A 19006-nucleotide genomic window follows, 5' to 3' on the forward strand; every position below is an offset into this window, starting at 1 on the left:
AGGATAGTAGATCTTTTCTGTCCATCTTTTGATGAAGATTGAGAGGCTTCACACTGAGCTGTTTGCTCCGTTTGCCAAAGCTCAGTACCTGCTGCAACATTCCATCTGTTGTTTTCTAGCAGTCAGGTTTTCCGTCTCCAGAGACCTTCGATCGCACTTTACACTTTTCGCCTCATTACTATTGCATTTATTTATTTATTTATCTATTTAATTTGTTAATTAGTCTAGAAATTTTAATGGGATATCCAAACAAGCATTGATTCACAGTCCTCTTGCGATTAAGTGGAAACGTGCCAGTTCTGGAAAAGAATCTCTGCAGTAGCAATGCAGCAGTATAACTTGGTTTACTTATCATAGTGACAGTTAGGAGTCTTTAAACAAAATAAAGTTACTTTTAAGGTTCTTTGAGCACTTTAGGTTCCACATAGAGCCTTTCAAATGTTCCTGAAGCTAAACTTGTAGAGGACAACACAAGCAATGGCATCATATGAACAAATAATCATAGCAACAAAAAAATAAAAAATCCTTGTAGCATCAGCAGCCCTGGGCAGAATATGTGTTTGTGATGCTGACAGTACATTTATTCTGCACTAAACAGCAAATGTATTCTATGTGTATTAAATGGACATTGCATTGTCATGGAGCTGGAAACAGAGGAGTATTAATAGAACTTTTGCAAAATAAAAACAAATATGGTTGATATGAAAATATGCCTCAGAACAAAAGGCCAATGGAAATACTCTGGTTTTAAGTAAAAGATGTATTTCAACAACAAAAATCTGTATCTTATTTACTGTAATCCAGTTAAACCAGGAGTGTAAGCCATAGTTCTATGTCATAAATATTTAAATTAAGTCATTCGCTGAGCCCGAAATCAAATACTTCTCTAGTATGTGAAGAACAATATACCAAAAGAGAAGTATCTAAATACATAGTTTTCGAAAAACAGTAGGTCCTCAGTCCTCAGATGACCTATACTTCCGCCGAGATTCTGAAGTGTGCATTTGATGGATACTTTACTATTCTTTTTTAATGTGTCTCAAACTCACTTGAAAGTTAACAGTTTGAATCCGACTTAATCAGTGAATCGTTCATAGCCATTACTGAGTTCACAACTGATTCCCTCACTGAACTGATTCCCTGAATTTTTTAATTATGTCCATTTCGAAGTGGAAACTGTTACTGTTAGGTATCTATAGTAGACCGGCTTGCTCAAATGAAAGTGTAATTTATCCAAGGATGCAATAAATTGATCAAAACTGACAGTAAAGACATTTACAGTTACAGTTACAAAAACGTTCAAATATATTCTGTTCTTTTAAACATTCTATTCATCAAAGAATCCTGAAAACATATTTCTTGATTCCCACAAAAACGTGAAGCAGCGCCACTGTTTTAAACATTAATAATAATGAGCAGCAAATGATTTCTGAAGGATCATGTGACACTGAAGACTGGAATAATGATGCTGAAAATTCAGATTTGCCATCACAGGAATAAATTACTATTTAAAATACATTAAAATTAAAAGTTAAACGTTTTTTACTGTATTTTCAATCATATAAATGCAGCCCTGGTGAGAATACGAGACTTCCTCAAAAACATAAGAAAATCTTACCAACCCCAAACTTTTAAGAAAAAAAGAAAAGAAAAAAAGATACTTTCATTAGCATTGTTTAGTATAGTGAGGCTCGGTTAAACGACTGGAAGAATAGATGATGCCCTCAAAACAGCAGTGTCTAGTTTTTTAGTTTTGAAAGTAAACACAAGAGGAGACTCCATATGCCAGCTGCATGCTCTTAATAGAAGAATAACGCACACTCAGCAGGGTTCACTCAGTAAACGTGTACAAAGAGAAACCATCCAGGATCTTAGTCAGCAAAAACGGCACAAGGTCCCGCTGACAACATATTGACTTCAACAAACTTCTCCATTCTAGGAAAGACAATGTAGTAATTCATTTTATCGACACGCCCTGTAAACACATCCACTTTTCTGATTAGCCAATCAAAATATAATTTCCTGTAATTCTATCTCTAATGTTGTGCAAGCGATATGTAGTTAAGAAATCAATTAGCGTGTGCTGCTCACTCACTACACACAATGCTTTTATGTATAATTAATTAGGCATAATATCAATCAGCCACATTAGTATGTGCCATTCGTAGCAAAAACAATGAGGCGAACAAAATTTTACCCCAACAGTGCATTTATTAAAGACTTTACAGGGAAAAGCAATGGGGTGGAGTGACAGTGCTCTTGCGGGTGCGATGCAAATCTCTGCAGGAAGTAAAAGTGATGCTGACATGTTCCCAAAATAGGTGGGACAGCAGCGGGCCACCGAGGGACCCCGTCGAGTCTGCATCTGGAATTGTGGAGAGGAATGAGTTATTAGTCCTTATTTTGTTGCTCTTTGTGACAATAACAATGGCAGCTTGCTCTCTTGATGTACTACTGTGTGCTTGGATTAGCATGGATGATTTTATTCTGGCTTTATTTTTATTTTAGATTGAATCCATGCAGAATGGGAGCTGAAGCTAATAATTAAAATCACTCCTCATGGCCTACTGGGCTATGAAGACAGTAACCAGAAATCTATGAAACACATTTTAAAAGAAATTGTTATTGCTCAAGGTCCTTAATGAAGGTATCGGTTATGTTTCATCGAAGTATCAGCATCGTCTGAAATGTGGATAGTTAACAGGTTAAGACATTATTGTGGCCAATGGGTAAATCATTGAATAGACATCATTTTAAAAGTGGCTTTAGATTACAATATATGTTTATATATATATATATATATATATATATTCTTATATCGTTGAACATAATACCATCACTGGCCTGCAATCCAAAGTAATCCATTTTGCAGTCAAGTTTGTCAATCTGTCTGACTTTGCAATGTTTGCTACATTCTGCTAAATGTTAAATTTAATGGTCAACATGTAAATGTAACACTCAGATCCACAGAAGATGAAGATGATTAGAAAATAAAATGAGATTTAATACAAACTCAAAGCCAACATGCGATACAGTGTGCTATGCACAAACAACAACCAACAATGAACAGCACAAAGGGAGGAACTTAAATACAGTGATGACCAACTAAAAGATGAACAGCTGTGATGATTAGTGTCAGTGTCCATGGTGACTGATCAGTGGCTGGAAAACAAAGACAAAGAAACACTTGTGATGGATGAAAACAAACATATATATTATACACACACATACAGTCATGGTTATATTTATTGGCACCCTTGGAAAATATGTGAAAATAATTATGTTATTGTTAATCCTTTTGATCACAAACTGACATGGCTAACTACTGGCCTGGCAGCATACAGCGTTTCTAATCGCTTTCACAGATCTGTGTGAATGGGGATCATTTGACAATGTTGTCGTCTGTACTCAAAAAACACAAAGGAAAAAAATGTCAGTTTTAGTACATTCTTGTCGTCTAAATGTACCTTAACTTTGCTCCTCATCAGCTTTTTCCCTCATGCCCTCATTTTCCCTTGACTATTAATTTATTATTGCATTAATTGTGGCTGTCCATTGACATCAGCTCTCCATCAACATGTGGAACACGAATGTAATCTCTTCCTTTTCCACTCGAGCACCTGAGAGTGAGATTGGTGGAGGAAGAGGGGGGAATGTTAGCATCAGCACACCTGTTAGTGTCTCATGTGGGAAACGAGCCTGAGGCAATTAGTCATAGTAATTAACATCACCTCCAAACTAAAGCAGGCAAAAGCCAAGTTACATAAGAGGAGACTACAATTAGACCTGCTGTCAAAAGTCTACAATTAAAGCCGAATCCTTGTGCCACAAAGCTCCGGTTAACAACACTCCAATGTTTTGTTACTGAAGCTTTATGACATTATTATTTCAGAGACAAATCCTCAGAGGTATTTCTATTATTTCCCCCCTTATAGACACACAGATAATTAGCGCTGTGTTTGCAATTAGAATTGTTTTTCTTGTTCATTGCAGTTTCATTTTGCCTTTTAACTTCTATGACATGCTTAATATTACTACGTCTTTATATCAGATATATAGATCAGATCATTTTCTTATGTGCTGTCCACAAATAGATTGTTTGGACAGCAACCATCTAAAAATCTAAGGGTGTTTTTGCAAGGGCGTTGACATGAGATTGCTAGGGCATTCTGGGTGGTTGCTAGAGTGTTGCTTTGTGGTTGCTAGGGTGTTCTGGGTGTTTGTTAGAGCATCCAGGGTGGTTGCTAGGGTGTTGCTATGTGGTTTTTCTAGGGTGTTTTGGGTGATTGCTAGATTGTTACATTTGCATTTACTCATTTTCCAGACGCTTTTATCCAAAACGACATACAAATTAGGAATACAGCAAGCGATTCATTGCAAAGAGGCGAATAAACACAGGAAGTGCTCAAAATACAAAGTTTCAGACATTGCTCGGAGTAGCATAAGCTAGAATAGGAAGGGATTAAAGGAAATTGAAAGCATAGTTTTTTTTTAATGATGAGGTTAAGTGCTCCCGGAAGAGATGAGTTTTCAGCTGTCTTTTGAATATTGTCAGGGATTCTGCATTCTGGATGAAAGCAGGGAGATCATTCCACCAGCAAGGAACAGTGAGCAAAAATGTTTTGGAGAGTGATTTTGTGCCTCTCTGTGATGGTACCACCAGCTTCCGCTCATTTACTGATCGTAGGCTTCTGGTAGGGATGTAGACTCGTAAGAGCGAGTGGAAGTAGGAGGGTGCTGAGCCTGTGGGAGATCAGTGAGCAAGCTTCAATGCCTTGAACTTGAAGTGGTAGTCAGTGCAGAGAGATAAAGAGAGGTGTGACGTGGGCCCTTTTGGCTTCATTGAAGACAATACTTGCTGCAGCGTTCTGAATCATTTGTTGAGGTCTGATTGCACATGATGGAAGTCCAGCCAGAAGAGCATTGCAGTAATCAAGCCTGGAAATGACCAGGGCTTGGATGATAAGTTGTAAAGCATGCTCAGTTAGGAAAGGCCTGATCTTCCTGATGTTGTGTAGTGCAAACCAGCATGACTGATCTGTCTTTGCAATGTGGTCTTTGAAGGTCAGCTGGTCCTCAGATATTACTCCCAAGATTTATTGCTAACCTTGATGGGGTAATTGATGATGAACCTTGCTGGATGGTGAAATCGTGCTGTAGAGTTGGATTGGCAGGGAAGATGAGAAGCTCAGTCTTTGTCAGGTTGAGCTGCAGGGAATGTTCCTTCATCCATGCCGAGATCACCTCCAGACAGCTTGAGATTCGTGTAGCTACTGTGGGATCATCTGGTTGAAATGAAAGGTAGAGTTGTGTGTCATCAGTATAGCAATGGTAGGAGAAGTCATGGGCCTGTAGGGTGGGTTCCAGTGATAGTGTATATGGAGAAGAGGAGGGGTCCAAGAACGGAACCCTGAGGAACCCTGGTGGTCAGTTGATGTGCTTTGGATACCTCCCCTCTCCATGCAACCCTGAAAGACCTACCTGTGAGACAGAATTCAAACCAGTTAAGTGGAGTTCCTGTGATGCCCAGCGATAAGAGGGTGGACAGAATGATCTGATGCTTCACAGTGCCAAAGGCAGCAGATAGATCCAGGAGAATGAGAACTGAAGATTTGGAATCAGCTTTCGCCATCGATAGGACTTCAGTGACTGACAGTAATGCAGTCTCGGTTGAATGGCCGTTCTTGGAACCAGATTGGTGAGCTGCTCCCTGCGCTATGACACAACCCCTATTTACATGCCGTGCAGTTCACAGTCATCCAGACAGAGGTATTTAGAGCAGGAGGTACCAGGAGGTACAGAGCTGTTATAGCTGACAAGTTCTCACAAGTGAAGGCAAATGCTTATATTGGTGGGAAAAAAATCTCCTGTGGGCATTGTAGAATGAGATAAGACAATGGAACTGCCAACAATGTTTAGAAATAAAATGAGTAAAATAGACAATACTGATTCCTAAATGCCTCATCATTTTTTACCACTGGCTGAAATGGAAAATAATTAAATTGCTGTTTTGTCAGTAAATAAATGGTTGCTAGAGTGTTGCTATGGGGTTGCTAGGGGGTTATGGGTGGTTGCAAGAGTTTTGCCTGGTCATTCTGTGAGAGGAAAGATGATACCTGGTTGTAAACAACTCGTTTAAGTTTTTACGATATGAATGGTAGGAGAGACAGGTCTGTAAATATTAACACGTATAATGTGTGTTTTTTAAGCAGTGGAGTTATCCGAGCCTGCTTGAATTTGGAAGGGAAAATGCCAGTGCGGAGAGATGTGTTGATGATGTGTGTGAGTGCTGGTAAAAGTGTAGGAGAGATGGCTTGTAGAAGGTGGGAGGGGATGGGATCTCGAGGGCAGGTGGTAGGATGACTGGAGAGGAGACGTTTAGACACTTCTGCCTCAGTGAGGGGAGAGAAGGAGGAGAGAAGATTTCTGGCTGTGGATGTGGTTGGTCTGAGTTCCTGTGTGTGTGGAGCTGAGAACTGACTGCTGATGTTTGTTGTTTTGTCAGTAAATAAATGGTTGCTAGAGTGCTGCTATGGGGTTGCTAGGGTGTTGTGGGTGGTTGCTAGAGTTTTGCTATGTGGGTGCTAGGGTGTTCTGGGTGATTGCTAGAGTGTTGCTATGTGGTTGCTGGGGGGGTCTGGGTGGTTGCTAGAGCATTCTGATTGTTGGGTGTTGTGTGTGGTTGCTAGAGTGTTGCTATGTTGTCGCTTGGGTGTTCTTGGTGATTGCTAGATTGCTGTGAGTGGTTGCTATGTGGTTGCTAGAGTGTTCTGGGAGGTTGCTAGGATGTTGCTATAATGTATTGAATGCGTTCCACCATTTTGAGTGTATGGGATTGTTTTTTTACATTTTATTGTTTGTCAGGTTTGGCTGTTGTATGTGACAAATATGAGAGTGAAAGTAATCAATTGCAAATTAACTCATTAAAATATAAAGTCTTCAACTTTGTAAGCCATTGATTCTCACTTTTCCTACTGGCAGTAAGATGCATTTGGTACAACTCATCCTTTAAATCCACCACAAAGAAAGTGCAATCCTAAAAGACTGGTTCATAAATACTGTTTTACGAGGGATATTGAGAGCCACTTCCAGCAGCATGCTCAATAACTCTGTGGTGATAAAGCTTACATACAGCTAAACTGAATACAGCTCATCATGGATAAGCTACACACACACACATACCGAGCTGTGGTAATGTCCTTTTCACACACAATCTTTCATAATCTGAAGCAAATGGCTCCAGCATTTCTTCAACATGCTAATATGAACCTCTGTTTTCATGCAGTTAGCTGCTGTGAGCTGCTCCCCGCGCTATGACACAACCCCTATTTACACGCCGTGCAGTTCACAGTCATCCAGACAGAGGTATTTAGAGCAATGCTGATTCCAGGAGGTCGCAGGTACAGAGCTGTTATGGCTGACATGTTCTCACAAGTGAAGGCAAATGCTTATTGGTGGAAAAACAGCTCCTGTGGGCATTATAGAATGAGATAAGGCAATGGAACTGCCAACAATGTTTAGAAATAAAATGAGTAAAATAACCGAAACTGAATTCCAAATGCCTCATATTTTTTATCACTGGCTGAAATGGAAAAGTCTTAGATTAGACTGAATGCAACAGGAAGATTACAGTTACATAAACCTGAACAGTTTAAGCTGCATAAAGGCATACAGTACAAGCTGTTAAAATGGCAGGTTTCCCTCTTAGGAGTAATTGAAGTCTCCATATCTTGTTGAAAATTTTGTTTCATTATGCAAATTTAAAAATGTAATTAAAGGAGCAGTAAGCGATTTCTATTAACACAGGTCCTTAAGCTCTTTCCTGATCATGACCCATTTTTTCCCCAGTGATATTCCTCTGACCTTTTCTCTTTTGTAATGTCTCTCAGCCATCTCTCTTTCTAATGTCTTTCTTCAAATTTCCCTCTTTCTCTCTCATCCTCCATCATGAGTGGACATGCCCCATACTGTTGATTGGCTACAAGAGTGTTGTGGAGCTCGGCCTGATCCAATTTCAACAATGTTTCTCAGAAATCGCTTATTGCTCCTTTAAAGCAAAGGTTTCATTCGTCTGCAGTAAGATACATTCATACATAGAAACATTTCAAATTATTACATTTTTTAGAAAAACTAGACAGAACAGCGTTTATTTGAAATAAAGATTTTTGTATCAATGTAAAATTCTTTATTGTTGCTTTTGCTTTATTTAATACATCCTTGCTGAATAAAAAAATATATACACTCACCTAAAGGATTATTAGGAACACCTGTTCAATTTCTCATTAATGCAATTATCTAATCAACCAATCACATGGCAGTTGCTTCAATGCATTTAGGGGGTGTGGTCCTGGTCAAGACAATCTCCTGAACTCCAAACTGAATGTCAGAATGGGAAAGAAAGGTGATTTAAGCAATTTTGAGCGTGGCATGGTTGTTGGTGCCAGACGGGCCAGACTGAGTATTTCACAATCTGCTCAGTTACTGGGATTTTCACGCACAACCATTTCTAGGGTTTACAAAGAAATGTGTGAAAAGGGAAAAACATCCAGTATGCGGCAGTCCTGTGGGCGAAAATGCCTTGTTGATGCTAGAGGTCAGAGGAGAATGGGCCGACTGATTCAAGCTGATAGAAGAGCAACTTTGACTGAAATAACCACTCGTTACAACCGAGGTATGCAGCAAAGCATTTGTGAAGCCACAACACGCACAACCTTGAGGCGGATGGGCTACAACAGCAGAAGACCCCACCGGGTACCACTCATCTCCACTACAAATAGGAAAAAGAGGCTACAATTTGCACGAGCTCACCAAAATTGGACAGTTGAAGACTGGAAAAATGTTGCCTGGTCTGATGAGTCTCGAATTCTGTTGAGACATTCAGATGGTAGAGTCAGAATTTGGCGTAAACAGAACGAGAACATGGATCCATCATGCCTTGTTACCACTGTGCAGGCTGGTGGTGGTGGTGTAATGGTGTGGGGGATGTTTTCTTGGCACACTTTAGGCCCCTTAGTCTTAGTGCCAATTGGGCATCGTTTAAATGCCACGGCCTGCCTGAGCATTGTTTCTGACCATGTCCATCCCTTTATGACCACCATGTACCCATCCTCTGATGGCTACTTCCAGCAGGATAATGCACCATGTCACAAAGCTCGAATCATTTCAAATTGGTTTCTTGAACATGACAATTGAGTTCACTGTACTAAAATGGCCCCCACAGTCACCAGATCTCAACCCAATAGAGCATCTTTGGGATGTGGTGGAATGGGAGCTTCGTGCCCTGGATGTGCATCCCACAAATCTCCATCAACTGCAAGATGCTATCCTATCAATATGGGCCAACATTTCTAAAGAATGCTTTCAGCACCTTGTTGAATCAATGCCATGTAGAATTAAGGCAGTTCTGAAGGCGAAAGGGGGTCAAACACAGTATTAGTATGGTGTTCCTAATAATCCTTTAGGTGAGTGTATATATCTATATATCATTTAAAAAAAATTACTGACATACTTTGCAATGGTATTAAATAACATCATGCTGGAAAACTAGCCTGTCTCCTATATAATATATGCTTGAAATATTCAGCTGGGAGTGAATTTTGTTTAGAGCTCACTAGCATGCAAAGCTAACACACAAAACTTTATAGGGTCTTTAAAGCTCTCTCAAAGACATTACACCAAGAGAATCCAGCAACAGAAGCCTAGGCTTTAGCTATCTGGGAAAAGAGCCAGTTACTCTCCAGAGAGACGTTTCTCTGGCCGCAAGGCCACCACCCACAACATAAAGATTATGTCCATTGCACACATATATTTTGAGGGGAGATACGTGACAAGTCATCCTTGGTTATTTAGACCTCTCAGGACTACTGATGGGAGTAATATTGGATGTTTGCCGAAACTGAATTGAGAACATAAACAATGTGGTTGGAAGGAGTTCTGTGTTCTCTATTGATCCACTGGGCTTTTGGGGGCTCTTGGAGAAACGGATGGAGCGATAAACACAGCCATTAATTGGTTAATTGGTTTTTCTGACATCACTGTCTGTGACTGATGATTAGACAAAGACTGATGAGAATCTCTGCTGGGGGCACAAATAAAAGACCATCCATTTCTCAGATCTATCTGGACTCAAGCCCAGATTCATTAGAGGCACATGTGATAATTGCAGGGGGTCTTGATGAGAGATTATATCACTGTCACCAGATTATAGGGTGCTTATCTTATACTCATGGAGGGTTTTTTGTTTTGTTTTGTTTTTTGCTACAATGAGTATCATGCGTGTCAGGCAGGTTAAACTTCTTTTTTTTTCTCCCAAAAAGTATTATTCTATATTGTTTTAATGAATTTCTCAATAACTTTATTAAACTTGATTACATCAGTCATAGTACTTCATGAGAGTTTGTTCTTTGCTGCTGATCTGCCACAATTCTCTGATTGGTGGATGCTTTTCTTCCTTGGTATTCATTGGTATTGTAATTCTTCATGTTGAATTTTGGTGAAAAAAGCTTGTGTGAAATCACTTTTCAATTACTTCATGACCACTAAAAAAGCATGTTCTAGTATGATTGTAATCTGTACGTACTACATCTGCCATGTTGTCACTGTCATGTCACAGTCAGCTGTGTCGCTTCACTGCCATTCACAAATCCTCGCCCATGGCCTCATGGGATAGTAAAGTGTTCATCGAATGCGCACTTCAGTATCTCGCTGGAGTAGAGGTCATTCGGGTACTTCTTTTTTTTTGAGTACTGCTAATTCGGACATATACTCTTGTCACATATACTCTTGTTTTTCGCCTATATAGTAGCAAAGTACTGTATGCGATTATACTCAATTATACTCTATATACTCTAGTTTTTGCCTACTATATAGTAGGGAAGTATGTGAGTATATTCAGATACTGCCACAGCTTTGATGGAGAATGCAAATGAAGGAAACCTGACCTATTCAAATGATAAAATGGAGTGATGCATTTGATATGACAGTGCTAACCCTGCAGGAGGCGACGTGACAGCAGGTTTTATATCACAATCCATCTTGACTGATGAGGTGAAATCAGGCTAATTAAATTTAGGCATAAATCAGCAGGTTGTTTGAGTGGAGCTGCCATGATATGAGCTGGCTGAAACCCAACACACGGTTTCTCCAGCGTAAGTCATGCAAGAGTTATGCTCTGCATGGATGAAACTGGGTTCTTGGCAATTTTCAGATGTCTTGCATGCTGCATTCACTGTCATGTCCTCTTGACATGGGATTAAAGTGACCCATATACACCAGAACAGATGGCGGGAACCGCTGGCAGATGATAGATCTGGACAGCTCAGGATTGGAGCTGTTGTTGTCCAGCTGTTCATAGTCTTGTGTTTTGCACCAGAGATGCACTGAAGGTCTAATCAGCAGACACTGATTTCCTTCATATTAATTTATTATTTTCCTTCTCAAACTATGTCTTCTCATGGTGCTCAGAAGATGCTGAAAGTAAATGATGACAGCATTTTCATTTTTAGTGAACTCTTTAAGGCTATATCAAATCAACAACACAAGTGTAAAAGCATGAAAGAGAATTTATTTGCATTATCTTTCATTCCTAATGTGCATGAAAAGGGAAATAATAAACTTTAAAAACTTTTATTATGCAAGTTTTTAGAAGTAAAAAAAAAAAAGATACTTCCTTTTGTTTTTATTTGTTCATTTATGCACTGTGTGTTATCTTTATGATGTTAATTTAATGTCTGAATGCCATTAGAATAGAAGCTTGTATTGCTAAGATGGCGGTGATGGAAATTGTTATGCATGTAATGTGTAAATTGTTATATATATACATATATCTGTTTGTTTTTAATAAAAAAAATGTGGGGAAAGCATATATTTAACTTCTGTAACAAAGATGCATGATGCAATCACAGTGATGTTGTTGATGAATTCCAGCTGCATTTTAATGTAAAACCTTAAACGCTTGAAAAAAAAGTGTTGGCTGTCATCATAATCTGATGCCAACAAGTATTTCTTTCTTTTTTTTTCTTCAGTTTTATATTCAAAATGATTCAAATGAATGTATGTGTTTCTTTTTGTAACTCGAGTGCCAGAAAATCTGACGGTAGGAAGGATACCAAAAAAGAACATTATCTTGTCAAACACAGGGAAAACTTTGGCATGTGGCACTTCTGCTTTACATTTCAAATCAGAGTGTGATTATTCCAGACAACTCGAATGCAGTGATATGTTTTCTAAGGAGCAATTGCATATGCATATATTTCCAACTTGCTGGAATTGTGAAGATTTGCTTCTTGGTTTAATTTTCTTATGCATAAACACAACCCTTTTAACTCCAAAAATATTGACCTCAACCCTGTAAAAGAATCATATTGCTAAGAGGTGATTGGTTATGTGATTTAACATATGGACTGGTAACCAAAGATGGTAGGTTCATCTCTCAGGAAGTTAACTAATAAAAATGCTCTTTAAGTAACTTTGAATACAAAAGCTCCAGATAATATACATACCCGGGCTTCACCTGATCCAACTATATGTGCCATATGGCTCAGATCTGGCAGTGGCAAAGGTCATATGGGCAGTATCTGGCCCACATACATCAAACTGGTTTTAGTGTAAGTTGTGGCTTGCTGTGTGTGGCCCAGATGTGGTCCATGTGACCTTTGCCGCTGCAAGAACTGAACCATATGTGCCATAGTTGGCCCAGATGAGGCCTGGATATGTATGCTATCGCTGGCCACACTCAGGATGACTCATCGCCATGATTCCATGCTTTATGTGGGCCAGAAGAATGTGGGAGATGTGGGGCACAACTGGGCCAGATCTCATTTGCTACCCGGGGCATAAATGAACGGCTACAGTAAAGCCTCCCCACCACCAGAGACAATGTTCACAACAGCACTCAACTCACCTGTTCACCAGTTCCTGTTGGTATGTATACAGGTTTTGTTATTTGATTTGACAGTAGGCTTTATGTGGAACATATAACATAAACAAACAGGAAAACAGCTCGCATTGCATCCGCTTGTCGGAGAAAGTGTTAACGGCAGTACGAACTGACGGCGATATCTATGGTAGGGATGGAGAAATTAAGCCTCTTAAAACCTAACCTAACTAGTTCTATTTATTGTTGCCGTTTAATTCTTTTTAAAAATCTAAATGTTTGTGAGAAGAAGTAAAAATAAGACACTTTTAGATATCAATCTGCATATGCAACATCGTTTTTTCTCATCTTTGCTCTCTCCTTTGAAGGTATCTGGAGTAAAATGTCTCTATATTTTACAAAGCACACACAAAAGACCTGAACTGGAAGAGATGCAACCTGTTTTGCAGAATACAGAAGTTTGTTGCGCATTTATTATCTTGTCTTGATCTACCTTTAACTTTTGATTTGGATTTGTTTGCTGGTTTGTGTTGACTCTCTGGTTGATCTTTTAGTTTTGTCTGCTGGATTTTTATGATTTTCACATTCGATTTGGATCCATTCTCTGCTACTTTCTCTGATCTGATACAGCTTAATTAGCAGTTTGATACAAAGTTTGGGAGTTGACAGTGGCCTTTCCCCTGAAGAAATTATAGGAATGGGAAGAGTGCTCAAGTTGGTCCAGATGTATATTTTCATTAATTGCAGACATTCCTTTATTTATTTCCTCCATCGATAATGCATGATAGTTAAAAGCATTTCATTATGAATTTCTACAGTACATTTTAGAGGAGCTCTTCTATTCAGTTCAATCTTATTCTGTAAGAACCCATGACAAGATAAACATGAAACAAAGACAAAAAAGAATCAATTAACATCAGTTATGAATGCTAAATCAGACCTAGAGGACAATTAAGTTGAAGGGTAATTAACCCTCTCTCTGGATGGTCAAATCAATACGGGAATGATTCCTTGCACTAAAAGCTTACAGTGTAAACTGGGTGATCATATTGACTTCTGAAGAAGCTGGTTGGTGTCAGGGGTTTTTCAGCTCTAATTAACTGCGAAAAATCTATAGCCCTTCCTAAGAGAGTATGCAGAATCTTGTACCTTGTTTAAACTCATACTAGATAATGGCATCTTTTTTTCTTAAAGGTGCAGTATCTTTGTAACAGTCATTATACAGAGCATTGTGGATGTATCGTCATGTTGATTTCAGAGGTATTACTAATTTCTCAAGGGGTAAAACTTTTAATGAAGTAAAAACCATTAAAAGCCTAAGTAATTACATTTATTTCCATGAAATGACAGTAGCCCAGGAATTTACGTCACGGTTATTTATTAAATAGACTGCTCCGATAATTATGAATATGTCTTAGATTAGCCCATGCAATGTCAGTCAGGCTAAAAAGAGACGTCCAAAATCCCAAGGTGGTTGACAAAAGGCCTGAACTGAATTGACTGATCTCCACACATAAGAACTGTTCTGGCAGTGCAATCCTTCAATCTACAATCTGCAGGTGTTGCATTAATTAAAGCGAGGTTGTTTGAGCAAATTCTGTTCATGCATGAATATAAATGTCTCTGCTGTCAGGTCAGTGATCTAAACCTATCAATGATATACTCTTGCTGGTTTGTTCAACTAATTGGTATTGAACAAGAGATATGTGACATCCTCAGCTCTTGCTGAATGGGTAGAATTATAATGGATCAACTATTGGTTGGTGGTCAAGATATCGAGTTCATGTAGCACAAACACTGCAGGTGGGATTCCAAGAGGGCAGCCTGTGTTTAACCTCATATTGCTCTATAGGGACAGAAGTTTGTTTACTGAACAAAAAGTTGCTTGGCAAATAGGTTGTTAAAGCAAGCATACTTTCTTTAAGAGATAGTACACCCAAAAATGGAAATCCTGTTATCATTTACTCAACCTCTTGTTGGTAACTGAGGCTGTCAGGCTAATCTCATTTTGATTTCAAAAGAAATCAACTCATGCAGGTTTGTTGATGTAAAAGAATGTTCATTTTTGGGAGTACTATCCCTTTAATGCATGTTCCTGGTCTTATTTGGGTATGATTCATTGGTGCAAGTTATTCCAAAGGGGAAAAACAAAATCTTTTTTTCAAAATGTAATGCATAAGATATTATTTTTGTTCTCAGTCAGTATGGGCTAGGGCTACATGCAGTATGTTTCAATCAGAAATGCGTTTGATTACGGAAGCAAAATGTGCTGTGAATGCTGTTGCAGTCTGAATTTAAGACTAAATATTTTCACTGTGCCATTAGCCGCACTAAATGGAATAAATAAATAAAAAGTTAAAATAGGTGCACTACTGTTTAAAAGTTTGGTGTTTTTTAAATATCCAGGCCTGTGGCCATGAGAAAACTATGATGTGTTTCAAAGAAAAAAAAACAATCCAGAATAGCTAAAACATCTAATATAAAAAAGGCTGAATTCAGAATGGCAGAAATAGTACTAGCATACTATTCTGAATTCAGCTCAATGTGGTTTTATGTATGTTCAAAAGGGAAAAATTGACTTAAGAAACAATAGAATCACCTAGTTGCATAAACTCCCACTCGTGCAAGTCTGGAGAATCATGACTTAATGAAGAGGGTGGGATTATCATTAATTAGCCAAAGTCTGTAGAGTACAAAAGGACCAAAGGGCAGCACCTCAGCAGTGTGACTAGCTGTTGAACAATGGCAGGAAGTTGGTGTGCTGTTCAGTCTCTGGCACTTTGTGTTTGGTTCGGTGCTTTCAGTCATGCTGTTCCGAAGTGGAGTGATCTGCCCCAGAATCCTCAAGCTCTGATGTTCCAGCAAACTGACCAGCGGTTTCAAAAGCCAGTTCAACAGCAAGCTAGTCAACGGTTTCCTCAGCAGGTTCAAAAGCCATTTCAGCAGCAAGCTAGTCAACGGTTTCCTCAGCAGATTCAACAGCAAGCTAGTCAATGGTTTCCTCAGCAGGTTCAACAGCAAGCTAGTCAGTGGTTTCCTCAGCAGGTTCAAAAGCCAGTTCAACAGCAAGCTAGTCAACAGTTTCCTCAGCAGGTTCAACAGCAAGCTAGTCAACAGTTTCCTCAGCAGGTTCAAAAGCCAGTTCAACCGCAAGCTAGTCAACAGTTTCCTCAGTCAGTTCAACAGCAAGCTAGTCAACAGTTTCCTCAGTCAGTTCAACAGCAAGCTAGTCAACAGTTTCCTCAGCAGTTTCTGCCTAAGCAGCCAGTGGCACAGGCAGAGCCCCTTGACAAATGTACTGTAGCTGATTATGAGCAGATTCAATGTGGACCACCTGATATCAGTGGTGCTGAGTGTGCTGCTATCAACTGCTGCTTTAATGGACAGCAGTGTTACTATGGGAAGGCAGGTAAGAGTGTAGAGTCAATGTAGAGGCATTCATGTTAAACTGATCCTCAGCAATAACCTGCTCTTGTAACTTGTTCCAGTGACTGTCCAGTGTATAAGAGATGGTCAGTTTGTGGTAGTGGTGGCTAGAGATGTTACGCTGCCTCGATTGAGCCTGGATTCAGTCCGTCTCCTGGATGGAAGTGATCCAGCTTGCAGTCCTGTGGGATCCACACCTTTCTTTGCTATATACCAGTTCCCTGTCACTGCATGTGGCACAAGCATGATGGCGAGTAGCTTCTTGTGGTTTTGTTCTGCATGGCTTGGAATGGATTGGATGCCAACAATGTTACTATTTGCAGGAGGACAGTGGATATGTGGTGTATGAAAACAGAATGACCTCCTCATATGAAGTGGGTATCGGACCACTTGGTTCCATTACAAGGGACAGCCATTTTGAGTAAGTGATGTATGCTTTATCATAAATGTGAATCATTGACAAATGCTACAAGCTCACTGTTTGTTGTCCAGGCTTCTCTTCCAGTGTAGGTACTCTGGTACCTCTGTGGAAGCTCTGGTTGTGGAGGTCAACACCGTTCCTCCACCTCCACCAGTAGCTGCTCCTGGACCCCTCAGGGTGGAGCTTAGACTGGCAAATGGTCAATGTGTCACCAAAGGCTGTGCAGAAGGTAAGTGTTTGTCCCAAGTATGCCTAAAGCCTTTCTAAAACTCCAGTTTCTAGTTAAACGCTGCATTCTTCCTTAGGGGATGAGGTGTACACGTCCTACTACAGTGATGCTGATTATCCAATTACAAAAGTCCTGCGGGAGCCTGTGTATGTTGAGGTGCACATTTTGGAGAGGGCCGACCCCAACATTGTCCTGATGCTGGGACATTGCTGGGCGACATCAACCCCCAGTCCACTCAGTCTACCCCAATGGGATCTTCTGGTTGATGGGTGAGTAAGGCCAGTCTTTATCCATCTAGTGTGCTGTAAGGCATTTCTGACTGCCTCTTTGCCTTTCAGATGCCCTTACCAGGATGATCGTTACCTGACCACATTGGTTCCAGTGGCTGGATCATCTGGTCTTCAGTTCCCGACCCACTACAAGCGCTTTGTTGTGAAGATGTTCACATTTGTAGATCCAGCATCACTGGCTCCTCTGCAGGAAACTGTATGCTCTGCAGCCTTACTCAACCCTTAATATTAGTGCTTTTTACAGTGAATTATATGGCTTAACCCTTTCCCCCTCTGTTAGATCTTCATTCACTGTAGTACAGCAGTGTGCCACCCCTCCTCTGGCTCCTGTGAGCAAAGTTGCTCTAGGAAAAGTGAGTGCTTGCTGTAAGTTGACTTCAGGAACTGAGAATTTATTTAAATGCCCCTCATGCTTCTACCACTTTTTACAGGAAGAGACACGCATGTCAAGACCATACGTGGGCAACCTGTGGTGTCTAGTGGACAAGTTAACCTGGTCAAGTGAATTTTAGTGTTTTAATAAACTTCATGAAACTCATGTTTCTCTTTGGTATTAATTTCTGTCTGGAGTTGGATGTTTCATGACTGTTCTGTTTGACTTCTGCACTACTAAACCTTTTCCTTGTGCATTGAGATTCTTGACTTGAACTAAACAAGCCAAGTTTCTGCCTAAGCCATCTAACTTTGTAATGTTCTGCCTATACAAGGCAGGATACACCACAAAATGTATGTTCTAGACCAGGGATAGGCAACTCCAGTCCTGGAGGGCCACTGTCCTGCAGAGTTTAGCTCCAACCCTAATTAAACACACCTGAACAAGGCAATCAGTGTTTTCAGGATTACTAGATAGATACAGGCAGGTGAGTTTTTATCAGGGCTGAAGCTAAACTCTGCAGGACAGTGGCCCTCCAGGACTGGAGTTGCCTATCCCTGTTCTAGACCCTCTATGAAAGTGTTGGATAGAATTGCTCACAATGGAAACAAAACAAGCAAGATCAAATGACAACCCAAAGTGTATTAAATAGAAAGTGCTGAAAATCAATAGTAAAGTTACTCCTGAATGCTGGTAAGCTGGCTCCCTTTAACGGAAGTGAAGGTGATCAGCTGAAGTATGATGTCACAGGGATTCCCAGGTGTAACAATCAAGACTCTCGCTCAGAAAAAACAGTAAGACAACACTCGACAGGGGCAACAAAAACCTAGGGATTCTTTAATATAAGAACATCTGACATGTATAACTCTTTAATTAGTTTAACAAGCCATCTTATAAATATCCCCTTTATGTGGCCATGCTACAACTTTACTATTTGCCAAGTTCTAGTCGTTAACTTGGGCCCCTGTTCATGTTTCACATATCAAATTAAGGTTTTAGCTTCTGTCTGTTTGAGGCTTTACATACGACTTTATGGCTGGACTAGCATAACTGCATATATTGATGCCCAAACCCCTCAGAGGTCACTCGTTGGCTTTTTGTAATGCATTTTTATTCACACGAGTATAGAATCATATCTTGGGATAAAGGATTGGTTGATACTGAACTGTTTAATTTTTTTTACATTTCAGGCTAGTCCCAGTAATGTAGACTGCTTTAACTGTAATCCCTTAAAGGACAAGTTCGGTATTTTACACTTAAAGCCCTGTTTACAGATCGTTTCTGATGAAATAGAACGGTTAAGATTAAAATTTGGACACATGCTGCTGTCCCGAGAATTTTAGGTTTCTTTCGCTTTCTCCCCCACCTCCAGAATGGCTGCATATGGGCACTG

General features: G+C 39.8%; 1 protein-coding gene across 1 annotated transcript; it reads left to right on the forward strand.

Annotated features, from left to right (window-relative positions):
- The first annotated feature begins 15595 nt into the window (after positions 1 to 15595).
- Positions 15596 to 17777, forward strand: LOC311069055 (zona pellucida sperm-binding protein 4-like). The gene is made up of 8 exons (XM_084091977.1): positions 15596 to 16283; positions 16363 to 16550; positions 16624 to 16721; positions 16793 to 16950; positions 17027 to 17219; positions 17289 to 17436; positions 17521 to 17593; positions 17672 to 17777. Exons 1-8 carry the CDS (start codon positions 15617 to 15619, stop codon positions 17743 to 17745), a joined length of 1599 nt encoding a protein of 532 aa, XP_083948103.1. The 5' UTR covers positions 15596 to 15616; the 3' UTR covers positions 17746 to 17777.
- The last annotated feature ends 1229 nt before the right edge of the window (positions 17778 to 19006 follow it).

The sequence above is a fragment of the Abramis brama genome (genome assembly GCF_963993115.1).
Source record: "Abramis brama genome assembly, chromosome: 18".
Classification (NCBI taxonomy): Eukaryota; Metazoa; Chordata; class Actinopteri; order Cypriniformes; family Leuciscidae; genus Abramis; species Abramis brama.

Bases quoted from the DNA above. Each gene is read 5' to 3' on its own strand.
- LOC311069055 (XM_084091977.1), top strand. From the start codon at position 15,617: ATGGCAGGAAGTTGGTGTGCTGTTCAGTCTCTGGCACTTTGTGTTTGG. The intron at 16,551-16,623 runs GCGAGTAGCTTC...TACTATTTGCAG, and splicing joins CATGTGGCACAAGCATGATG to GAGGACAGTGGATATGTGGT. The intron at 17,594-17,671 runs GTGAGTGCTTGC...CACTTTTTACAG, and splicing joins GCAAAGTTGCTCTAGGAAAA to GAAGAGACACGCATGTCAAG.